Genomic DNA, 13032 nt, shown 5'->3' with positions numbered 1-13032 from the left:
GCCCAGAACGACACACTCTTGACCAGAGATCCTCCACCTTCACGCGTTGAGGCTATCTCTGGAAGCCACGCCAAGGCAGGCTTTTCTCAAGAGTTGTCAGATTGCATTGAGCAATCAATCAGGGCTTCCTCTTCTGCCGTCTACCAGTCACGTTGGATGATCTTCTGTGATTGACAGGAGGTATCTTAGTAACTGTTAGTAATAGCAATATGTTCTCAAGTTTGTATCAGTGTTGGATAGCAAGAACTGTGATTGATTGTAGTATGTCATAAACTTGTTACAAAATTCAATAAAATTACATGATCTTGTTTTTTTTCTGTTAATTTCATTGCCTTTTTGTTTTCTGTGCATAGTCCTTAAGGTTGTAGGAATACAGAAACATACAGATGTAAAGTGAGCAGGTCGACGTGGCTTGACAGACTCCAGTACTAAGCTGACGAAGCAGGCTTCTTTTGCATTAGAGGTTTGAACGAGTGTATTTTCTTTTATATCACAGATAGCAGCTTTGCTTTAGCAACTGAATATATATACACATATATATATATAAATAGACATAGCCCTTCAAATTCAAAAGATTACATTATGTATAGGTGAGGTTTCCTTCGCTATCACGAAAGCTCAGTTCTTTTGGTGTACAGGAAATATAATAATACAAGTTATTAATATTTAATAATAACTTGGGTTATTTAAGGAACAACTATTTATTAATTTTGATTTCCAACGCGAGTTACCTCCCTTCATCTACTCGATAATGTTCAGCCCTCTTAGACCTTTTGTTTACACTGGAAACGACCATTCATTTCCGGTTTTGTCATGGTGAACAAGAGGAAAGAATCCAATTGCTGTAATATCCACGATTATCTGAAGTGTTTATCAACATCATCTACCGAACTTGTGTCAGGTGGACGGTAATATATTCTTGAAATGCCTCCCAAGAGAAGGAAGTCTAACAGCCCGTATGCACGGGCTGTCCGTAGAGGTGTAGCAGGAGGCTGACAGGATGTGGAGGAGATGCCAGAGCCGCCACAAGCTATTAGTGGGGATATGGCTAGTATGGACCATGGAACAGCTCCCATCGGAAGTGTGCCTTCAGGTATTGACACTGGTGCTATGCCATCCCCATTGTTAAGTGTTGGGGACACTGTGGGGGCACATGTTTCACAAGCAACCAGGGATAAGATATGGGGGTCTGAATATATTGATATGGGCATACTTCTGGAAACAAACCAGGAGTTACTCAACACTCAAACATTGACCCTTGTCGATGGAGCTTTTGTATTAAAAAATAAAGGGTCCAAGAAAAAAATTGAATCTATAGAAGCCTGGACAGATGCCTTTATCATTTATACGTCTATTTTACTCAGAGGCATGACAGGGGGCAGGAACTTCTAAAGTACATGTCTGTTGTCAGACTTGCAGCAAAATCTTTCAGGGGAATGGGTTGGAAATCTTACGATGAGGAGTTCCTGAGCGGTCTTGGGCTGTGGTAGAAGGGGAGTAATGGTTGACATGCCTGACAACAGGTATGTCTCGGTCTGGAGATTTACTAACTCAGAACAAAAACTCTGGGGCTAAAGGTGGTTGTTATGATTATAACTTCAAAGGGTTCTGTCAAAGGACAAATTGTGGTTATGTTCACAAATGTTTGCAGTGTGGAGGGGGCCACCCCAAAATATCTTGTTTTCGGGGTAACCAGGTTCATAGTAATATTAACAGCCAGAAAATGAACTCCACAAACATGGGGGTTAAGCAAGGTCAGAGTATGAACCAGGCACAGGGCCAGAGCAATTTTCGTCCCCAAGCTGCCTCTTACAACAGATATCACTACCACAGAGATATGGGTTCTAGGAAAAACACCGATCAACAAAACAGTGCTCAATAACTATTTACAGTTATTTCCAGACAGAAACACAGCACATGCTTTAAAAGAAGGTTTTGATGGTAGTTTTAAGCTTCATTACCATGGTCCAAGATACCCCAGGGAATCAAAAAATTTACTCTCTGCTCAACAAAATCAGGATATCCTAGTCTTAAAATTGCAGCTTGAGGTGGATGCAGGAAGGATGGTAGGCCCCTTTAAAAGCAAACCCATTTCAAACCTTAGGGTTTCCCCGGTAGGTTTAGTTCCCAAAAAGACGGGGTTGGAGGTTAATTCAGAACTTATCTTACCCAGAAGGTGATAGTGTAAATTATTTCATAGATGAGGCTTTGACATCAGTGCATTACACTTCATTTGATCAAGCTATGTCAATGGTTCAGAAGTTAGGAAGGGGGGCCTTGTTAGGAAAAAAGGACATAAAGTCTGCATTCCGTTTACTTCCTATTTTCCCAGGAGATTTTGACTTACTAGGAGTAAAAGTAGGTTAGGATTATTATGTTGACAAGTGCTTACCTATGGGTTGTAGCATTTCATGTGCAGCTTTTGAAAAATTTTCAACATTTTTGGAATGGATAGTACGTAGTAAGTGTAATAGTAAATCAATTGAGCATTACCTTGATGATTTTCTTTTTGGGGGGAGGGCAAATGATAATGCATGTATTGAAGCCATGAACATTTTCGACAGTTTATGCCAGGAATTAGACGTACCAGTTGCGGATGAAAAAACTGAGGGTCCAGTTACCTGTCTTGTGTTTCTAGGTTTAGAAATTGATACAGTGGAGCAAGTGGTTCGAATTCCAAAGGTTAAGGTTGAGGAAATAACTTTAGTCCTAAAAGAATTCCTTTACAAAACCAAAGTCCAGTTGAAGGATCTGCAGAGCTTGTTAGGTAAATTAGCCTTTTGTGTCAAGGCAATGCAATGTGCAAGAGCCTTTTCTAGGAGACTGTACAGACTTTTAGCCAGTGCTTCAAGACCAAACCATTTTATTCGTTTGACAAAGGGTGTTCAAGATGATATTAGGGTCTGGTTAGAATTCTTTCAGAACTTCAATGGTACGTTCCATTTCTTTGACCAAGATTGGGTTTCTAGCAATGACTTAGAACTGTTTACAGATAGTACGGGTAACCCATATTTAGGATGTGGAGCTATTTTTGGGAAGCACTGGTTTGTATTTAAGTGGCCCAATAGTTAGAAAGGTTCAGGAATGATGAAGACATCACATTTTTGGAATTGGTTCCTATTGTAATGGCAATATATGTATGGCAGAGCGAGTTTTATATAAAAAAGATTCTGCTCCATTGTGACAATCAGGCATTAGTCGAGATACTCAATAGTTCAACTTCTCATTCAGATTATGTGATGTCCTTTATTCGCCCTTTGATTCTACATTGCTTGAGAAGTAACATTCAAATTAGAGCTAGGCATGTAAGAGGTAAGGATAACTCAATTGCAGATGCATTGTCCCGTTTTCAGTGGAACAGATTCAGGGAACTGGCACCTCAAGCTGACCAGCATCCAGCAGTTATCCCCCAGGTATTCTGGAGCAGTTTCGGTGCAAGTTTGATGATTTAATTTCGGATTCAATCTCTTATAACACAGCCGAATCTTATCAATCTGGAATCAGGGCATATGAACTTTTTCTGTTAGAGAGCAAACTTTCAAGTATCTGGCCCCCTCCGTTGAGTCACATATTGAACTTTGTATTATACATGGCTGAAAAGGGGATGTCTCCTGCAACTGTAAATACTTATGTAGCTGGCATTAGTTTCTATGTGAAATGCCCGGGCCATTCAGGAGAGGATTTCTTGTCAAACTTCCTTGTAAAGAAAATGTTAGCAGGTATGAGAAGGCAAAGGAAATTTCGGGATCTAAGGGCTCCTATCACTTCCGACATTCTTTCAAAGATATTAAGGGCTTTACCTTCAGTTTGTAGTTCAACATATGAATCAAAAATGTTTTCTGCAGCCTTCTTAATAGCATTTTTTGGGTTTTTCAGAGTGGGAGAGCTAACTGTCACCAAAGGAGTCATGGTTCAGAGGATGGTATCCCTACAAGATATTGACATAGGCAAAACACTTGAGGTTAAGCTTCGCTATTCAAAAACTGACCAGGAGGGCTGTGGTTGTACAGTTTCTATCCCTCGTACTAAGGGGCAACATTGTCCAGTTCGAAGTCTTGAGCAATACATTTCAATACGTCATAGCAACCCTGGACCTCTCTTATGCCATTTTGATCACTCCCCCCTGTCCAGATATCAGTTTGCTGCTGTTTTGAGGAAAGTTTTGGTTTTCATAGGCTTAGATGAAGGCAAATATAAAACTCATTCTTTTAGGATTGGGGTTGCCACAGAGGCAGCAAAAAAGGGTGTTTCAGAACAGGAAATTAAGAGCCTGGGGCATTGGAGTTCAGATGTTTTTAAGCGCTATATTCGTATACCAGAGAAATGTCTATTAGAAACTGTAATTTAAGTCCAGTGTGAATTGGTGCTTAAGCAGTGGTGTTCTCCTTGCTTCTGTTGTCATTGTTCATGTGAATTTGCAGTTCAATTTATTTTTTGACACAGGCTAATTATAGCCTTAAGATTTCTGGGACCCCACGTCGCAGCATTTACATAGTGGGCTCTTCAATCGTCAAACGAGCCTGCTTTTATGCTGCAAGCAGGCCTGGCGGTCGTCACCTTGGTTTAGACCATAGAAAATGCTCAATATGGTGGCGAGGACAAGGTTGGATGAAATGGGATTCTGTTCTTTCCCAGGTTCAGGACATGGTCAACGTACAGGTAGAACCATCCATGCTTATTATACACTGTGGGGCAAATGATTTGATTGAAGTAGGGTCCCTCGATTTAAGAGAGCATATTTGTATGGAGCTACGGTACTTGGCGGATACACTATAAATAAGGTTCTTCTCTGATGATAAATAAAAAACATGGTATGTTTTTAAACTGTAAACAATACAACAGTATCTGCTTCAGTAAAATGTAAATCCCTCCAGCTTCAGATTTCAAACACAATGAGTCATTTGATTCAGGAGAAGGTCTCTTACAAAAAAATTGTCTGACTTTCAGCATCCTTGATAGATGTCCACAACATGTGACAGATATCCAACATATCAGACATCCAGAACATTTAGTAGATATCCAGAACATTTATCCAGCACACTTATCAGATATCCAACATACTTATCAGATATCCAACATACTTATCAGATATCCAACATACTTATCAGATACCTTGACTATTTATAAGATATCCAGCACACTTATCAGATATCCAGCACATTTATCTGATATCCAACACACTTATCAGATATCAAACATACTTATCAGATATCAAGAACATTTATCAGATATCCAGCACACTAATCAGATATCCAGAACATTTATCAGATATCCAGAACACTTATCAGATATCAAACACACTAATCAGATATCCAGAACATTTATCAGATATCCAGAACACTTATCAGATATCAAACACACTAATCAGATATCCAGAACATTTATAAGATATCCAGCACACTTATCAGATATCCAGAACATTTATCAGATATCAAGCACACTTATAAGATATCCAGAACATTTATCAGATATCCAGCACACTAATCAGATATCCAGAACATTTATCAGATATACAGAACACTTATCAGATATCCAGAACATTTATCAGATATCAAACACACTAATCAGATATCCAGAACATTTATCAGATATCCAGAACACTTATCAGATATCAAACACACTAATCAGATATCCAGAACATTTATCATATATCCAGCACACTTACCAGATATCCAGAACACTTATCAGATATCGAACACACTAATCAGATATCCAACACACTTATCAGATATCAAACATACTTATCAGATATCAAACATACTTATCATATATCCAGCACACTTACCAGATATCGAACACACTAATCAGATATCCAACACACTTATCAGATATCAAACATACTTATCAGATATCCAGAACATTTATCAGATATCCAGCACACTTATCAGATATCCAGTACATTTATCAGATATCAAGCACACGTATAAGATATCCAGCACACTTATCAGATATCCAACATACTTATCAGATATCCAGAACATTTATCAGATATCAAACACACTAATCAGATATCCAGAACATTTATCAGATATCCAGAACACTTATCAGATATCCAGCAGACTTATCATATATCCAGCACACTTACCAGATATCAAACACACTAATCAGATATCCAACACACTTATCAGATATCCAACACATTTATCAGATATCAAACATACTTATCAGATATCAAACATACTTATCAGATATCCAGAGCATTTATCAGATATCCAGCACACTTATCAGATATCCAGAACATTTATCAGATATCAAGCACACTTATAAGATATCCAGCACACTTATCAGATATCCAACATACTTATCAGATATCCAACATACTTATCAGATATCCAGAACATTTATCAGATATCCAGCACATTTATCAGCTATCCAGCACACTTATCAGATATCCAGCACAGCACATTTATCATATATACAGCACATTTATCAGATATTTAGAACACTGTTTACATTTCCATCACTTCAAATATTAGAGGTCCCTAAACCCTTGGTTCCAGGTCCTCGTTTTGGGGCACTGCTACATATTGGGCAACACTCCTGTGAAAAAATATGAAAAAAAAAAATCTTTAAAGCTCCTACATTGTCTCATATGAATTTACAATTTGGGACTACCCTAAAATCAGTCCCTTGGTCTTAACATTCATCTGACAATAAAGGCCTATATATGATATAAACGTGTACATAATATTTACATAGTACATAGTAGTTGTAGGAACAATATTGAATGATTAAAACAGTTCACAATATTTCACAGACAAAAATCCTCCTCATCCAAGGATAATAGTAAGAATACTTTATATTCCCTCCTCATCCCTTACTAGGTTTAGGGGTATAAAAGTGAGGATAATTTATACTCCTCACCCATGACTAGGTTTAGCGGTAAAACAGAATAATTTATACTCCTCACCCCTTACTAGGTTTAGGGGTATAACAGTGAGGATAATTTATACTCCTCACCCATGACTAGGTTTAGAAATTTTTGAAATTACTATAAACTAAGTATGTTGGGAGTATAATAATGATTTTTGACAAGGTTGGGGTGGCAGGTGAGATTACTTTCAACCCCAATCCCAATTTTACTAGGTTGAGGATAAATAGTAAGATTAGTATATACCCCCATCCCAATTTTACTAGGTTGAGGATAAATAGTAAGATTATTATATACCCCACCCCAATTTTACTAGGTTGAGGATAAATAGTAAGATTATTATATACCCCCATCCCACTTTTATGGATCAGGAGTTTTTGAGAAGAAATCAAATGTTAAATTTTTTATGGATGCACATTTTATCAGTCCCAAAATCAAACAGTCACAACTAGGGACCACGGAAAACTTACATATGAAATTTGAGAAAGTTCTATCCAGCAATTCTCAAGAAATAGCAATAACAAAAATTGTTAAAGGATGGACAACAGATGTAGAGCAGCTTGAACAGACCACCGTTTAATAGTAGATTAGAATCTTACCATAGAATGGGCTGGTAGGCAATCTTCATGGAAAACATGACGACAGAAAAACACCACTGCATTACTTGCGTAACGGAGATCTGAAACAATAGGTCAAATATGAAAATAATATATTAAAAATTTAGATGCGCAAACAGGAAATACATCAATATCAGTCGAGAGTAAAACCAATAACACAGTTTATTTGAAACAGAATAAAATAATTATAGAACAAAACAATAGGTCTACATGGTTTGTATCACTTACAAAGGCTCAATGACCTGTTTCATTGTATCACAAAGAATTTCTAAGAAGGGAAGATTTACCGTAAGCCATCATGTAGTGCTCTGTCCCTAGGTCCCATTTTAGGTCAGGTTAACCTTTTATACAAAACTTCGTCCACTTCAAGTCACGCCAAACAACTTGTGACTATGACAGAGGACACTTACCTGTGACTATGACAGAGGACACTTACCTGTGACTATGACAGAGGACACTTACCTGTGACTAAGACAGAGGACACTTACCTGTGACTAAGACAGAGGACACTTACCTGTGACTATGACAGCTTGCTGACATGTATGACACATCTGGCTACCTGTAGGTAATCAAAGTGAATAGTACAAAATCTGAAAAAATTTAAAGGCCCTCCTAACTATTCCTAATTAACCTCATTACCAGTACATTATGAAACTGTCTACATAACCTCCCCAATTATTCCTAATCACCCTCATATTCTTAATGCCCCTATCCATCTATTCTTAATGTCTCTACTAACCTATTCTTAATGTCCCTATCCACCTATTCTTAATGTCCCTATCCATCTTTTCTTAATGCCCCTATCCACCTTTTCTTAATGCCACTATCCACCTATTCGTAATGCCCTATCCACCTTTTCTTAATGTCCCTATCCACCTATTCTTAATGTCCCTATCCACCTTTTCTTAATGCCCCTACCTCCCTTTCTTAATGTCCCTATCCACGTATTCTTAATGTCCCTATCCACGTATTCTTAATGCCCCTATCCACCTATTCTTAATGTCCCTATCCACCTATTCTTAATGCCCCTATCCACCTATTCTTAATGCCCCTATCCACCTATTCTTAATGTCCCTATCCACCTATTCTTAATGCCCCTATCCACGTATTCTTAATGCCCCTATCCACCTTTTCTTAATGCCACTATCCACCTATTCGTAATGCCCCTATCCACCTATTCTTAATGCCCCTATCCACCTATTCTTAATTTCCCTATCCACCTTTTCTTAATGCCCCTACCACCCTTTCTTAATGTCCCTATCCACCTTTTCTTAATGCCCCTACCACCCTTTCTTAATGTCCCTATCCACCCATTCTTAATGTCCCTATCCACCTATTCTTAATGCCCCTATCCAACTATTCTTAATGTCCCTATCCACCTATTCTTAATGTCCCTATCCACCTATTCTTAATGCCCCTATTCTTAATGTCCCTATCCACCTATTCATAATGCCCCTATCCACCTATTCTTAATGCCCCTATCCACCTATTCTTAATGTCCCTATCCACCTATTCTTAATGCCCCTATCCACCTTCTCTTAATGTCCCTATCCACCTATTCTTAATGTCCCTATCCACCTATTCTTAATGCCCCTATTCTTAATGTCCCTATCCACCTATTCTTAATGCCCCTATCCACCTTTTCTTAATGTCCGTATCCACCAATTCTTAATGCCCCTATCCACCTATTCTTAATGTCCCTATCCACCTATTCTTAATGCCCCTATCCACCTATTCTTAATGTCCCTATACACCTATTCTTAATGCCCCTATCCACCTTTTCTTAATGTCCCTATCCACCTATTCTTAATGCCCCTACCACCCTTTCTTAATGTCCCTATCCACCCATTCTTAATGTCCCTATCCATCCATTCTTAATGCCCCTATCCACCTATTCTTAATGTCCCTATCCACCTATTCTTAATGCTCCTATCCACCTATTCTTAATGCCCCTATCCACCTATTCTTAATGTCCCTATCCACCTATTCTTAATGTCTCTATCCACCTATTCTTATTGTCCCTTTCCACCTATTTTTAATGCCCCTATCCACCTATTCTTAATGTCCCTATCCACCTATTCTTAATGTCCCTATCCACCTTTTCTTAATGCCCCTACCACCCTTTCTTAATGTCCCTTTCCACGTATTCTTAATGTCCCTATCCACCTATTCTTAATGCTCCTATCCACCTATTCTTAATGCCCCTATCCACCTATTCTTAATGCCCCTATCCACCTATTCTTAATGCCCCTATCCACCTATTCTTAATGCCCCTACCACCCTTTCTTAATGTCCCTATCCACCCATTCTTAATGTCCCTATCCACCCATTCTTAATGTCCCTATCCACCTATTCTTAATGTCCCTATCCACCTATTCTTAATGCCCCTATCCACCTATTCTTAATGTCCCTATCCACCTATTCTTAATGCCCCTATCCACCTTTTCTTAATATCCCTATCCACCTATTCTTAATGCCCCTATCCACCTATTCTTAATGTCCCTATCCACCTATTCTTAATGCCCCTATCCACCTATTCTTAATGTCCCTATCCACCTATTCTTAATGCCCCTATCCACCTTTTCTTAATATCCGTATCCACCTATTCTTAATGTCACCTAATTCCCTATCCACCTATTCTTAATGCCCCTAACACCCTTTCTTAATGTCCCTATCTACCCTTATTCTTAATGCCCCTATCCACCTATTCTTAATGTCCCTATCCACCTATTCTTAATGCCCCTATCCACCTATTCTTAATGTCCCCAACCTATTCTTAATGTCCCTATCCACCTATTCTTAATGCCCCTATCCACGTATTCTTAATGCCCCTATCCACCTTTTCTTAATGCCACTATCCACCTATTCGTAATGCCCTATCCACCTTTTCTTAATGTCCCTCTCCACCTATTCTTAATGTCCCTATCCACCTTTTCTTAATGCCCCTACCACCCTTTCTTAATGTCCCTATCCACATATTCTTAATGTTGCTATCCACCTATTCTTAATGCCCCTATCCACGTATTCTTAATGCCCCATCCACCTTTTCTTAATGCCACTATCCACCTATTCGTAATGCCCCTATCCACCTTCTCTTAATGTCCCTATCCACCTATTCTTAATGTCCCTATCCACCTTTTCTTAATGCCCCTACCACCCTTTCTTAATGTCCCTATCCACCTTTTCTTAATGCCCCTACCACCCTTTCTTAATGTCCCTATCCACCTATTCTTAATGTCCCTATCCACCTATTCTTAATGTCCCTATCCACCTATTCTTAATGCCCCTATCCACCTATTCTTAATGTCCCTATCCACCTATTCTTAATGTCCCTATCCACCTATTCTTAATGCCCCTATCCACCTATTCTTAATGCCCCTATCCACCTATTCTCAATGTCCCTATCCACCTATTATTAATGCCCCTATCCACCTTTTCTTAATATCCGTATCCACCTATTCTTAATGTCCCTATCCACCTTTTCTTAATGTCCCTATCCACCTATTCTTAATGCCCCTACCACCCTTTCTTAATGTCCCTATCCACCCATTCTTAATGCCCCTATCCACCTATTCTTAATGTCCCTATCCACCTATTCTTAATGCCCCTATCCACCTATTCTTAATGTACCTACCAACCTATTCTTAATGTCCCTATCCACCTATTCTTAATGCCCCTATCCACGTATTCTTAATGCCCCTATCCACCTTTTCTTAATGCCACTATCCACCTATTCGTAATGTCCTATCCACCTTTTCTTAATGTCCCTCTCCACCTATTCTTAATGTCCCTATCCACCTTTTCTTAATGCCCCTACCACCCTTTCTTAATGTCCCTATCCACGTATTCTTAATGTCGCTATCCACCTATTCTTAATGCCCCTATCCACCTTTTCTTAATGCCACTATCCACCTATTCGTAATGCCCCTATCCACCTATTCTAAATGTCCCTATCCACCTATTCTTAATGTCCCTATCCACCTTTTCTTAATGCCCCTACCACCCTTTCTTAATGCTCCTATTCACCTTTTCTTAATGCCCCTACCACCCTTTCTTAATGTCCCTATCCACACATTCTTAATGTCCCTATCCAACTATTCTTAATGTCCCTATCCACCTATTCTTAATGTCCCTATCCACCTATTCTTAATGCTCCTATCCACCTATTCTTAATGTCCCTATCCACCTATTCTTAATGCCCCTATCCACCTATTCTTAATGTCCTTATCCACCTATTCTTAATGTCCCTATCCACCTATTCTTAATGCTCCTATCCACCTATTCTTAATGCCCCTATCCACCTATTCTTAATGCCCCTATCCACCTATTCTTAATGCCCCTATCCACCTATTGTTATATATTATTGTGTTATTCATTTGTATTTCTATTGTAAAATTCTTTCAGTAATATAGTAAGAAATAAGTTTAAACCTGAATGTCCATATTTATTGTTTTTGAAAAAAATAATATGAAATAACAAAGAATTGCAAATGATACAAAGTTTTGTTACATCCAAACTTTTCTATAAATAGTAATGGTGACCTCAATTTTAACTCTGGCATGCTGAAACATTCACGATATAATGAAACTTGACTAATACATGAAGTTTAATTAAAATCAGTTGAGAAATGAAGTCGTTAGATTGGTGATAAAAAGTGAACATATAAAGGTATATAAAGAACTGTATATCCCCTCTGTGGTTGTCACTAGGGGATAGAAATAATAACAGAACACTATATCCCCTCTGTGGTTGTCACCAGGGGATAGAAATAATAACAGAACACTATATCCCCTCTGTGGTTGTCACCAGGGGATAGAAATAATAACAGAACACTATATCCCCTCTGTGGTTGTCACTAGGGGATAGAAATAATAACAGAACACTATATCCCCTCTGTGGTTGTCACTAGGGGATAGAAATAATATCCCCTCTGTGGTTGTCACAGAACCCCTCTGTGGTTGTCACTAGGGGATATCAGAACACTATATCTCCTCTGTGGTTGTCACTAGGGGATAGAAATAATAACAGAACACTATATCCCCTCTGTGGTTGTCACTAGGGGATAGAAATAATAACAGAACACTATATCCCCTCTGTGGTTGTCACTAGGGGATAGAAATAATAACAGAACACTATATCCCCTCTGTGGTTGTCACTAGGGGATAGAAATAATAACAGAACACTATATCCCCTCTGTGGTTGTCACTGTGGGTTGTCACTAGGGGATAGAAATAATAACAGAACACTATTTCCCCCCTGTGGGTGTCACTAGGGGATAGAAATAATAACAGAACACTATATCCCCTCTGTGGTTGTCACCAGGGGATAGAAATAATAACAATGGTTGTCACCAGGGGATAGAAATAATAACAGAACACTATATCCCCTCTGTGGTTGTCACTAGGGGATAGAAATAATAACAGAACACTATATCCCCTCTGTGGTTGTCACTAGGGGATAGAAATAATAACAATGGTTGTCACTAGGGGATAGAAATAATAACAGAACACTATTTCCCCCCTGTGGGTGTCACTAGGGGATAGA

At 38.7% G+C, this 13032-nt stretch overlaps 1 protein-coding gene across 1 annotated transcript in view; it reads right to left on the bottom strand.

Moving 5' to 3' along the window:
- Positions 1-4814: 4814 nt before the first annotated feature.
- Positions 4815-13032, bottom strand: part of LOC132560348 (vacuolar protein sorting-associated protein 41 homolog) — a 56789-nt gene continuing 48571 nt past the window's right edge. Inside the window, exons 25-27 of the mRNA XM_060225019.1 lie at positions 8003-8047; positions 7471-7550; positions 4815-6540 (exon numbers count right to left, since the gene is read on the bottom strand). Coding sequence (XP_060081002.1) covers positions 6466-6540; positions 7471-7550; positions 8003-8047 — 200 coding nt within the window. The 3' untranslated portion in view covers positions 4815-6465. The remainder of the gene's footprint in view (positions 6541-7470; positions 7551-8002; positions 8048-13032) is intronic.

Source organism: Ylistrum balloti, unplaced genomic scaffold (genome assembly GCF_031769215.1).
Source record: "Ylistrum balloti isolate Yb309-2 unplaced genomic scaffold, AGI_CSIRO_Ybal_v1 Utg371052, whole genome shotgun sequence".
NCBI classification, from domain to species: Eukaryota; Metazoa; Mollusca; class Bivalvia; order Pectinida; family Pectinidae; genus Ylistrum; species Ylistrum balloti.
Note: the sequence above shows the minus strand (reverse complement) of the source record. Positions and strands in the feature narration are given on the sequence as shown.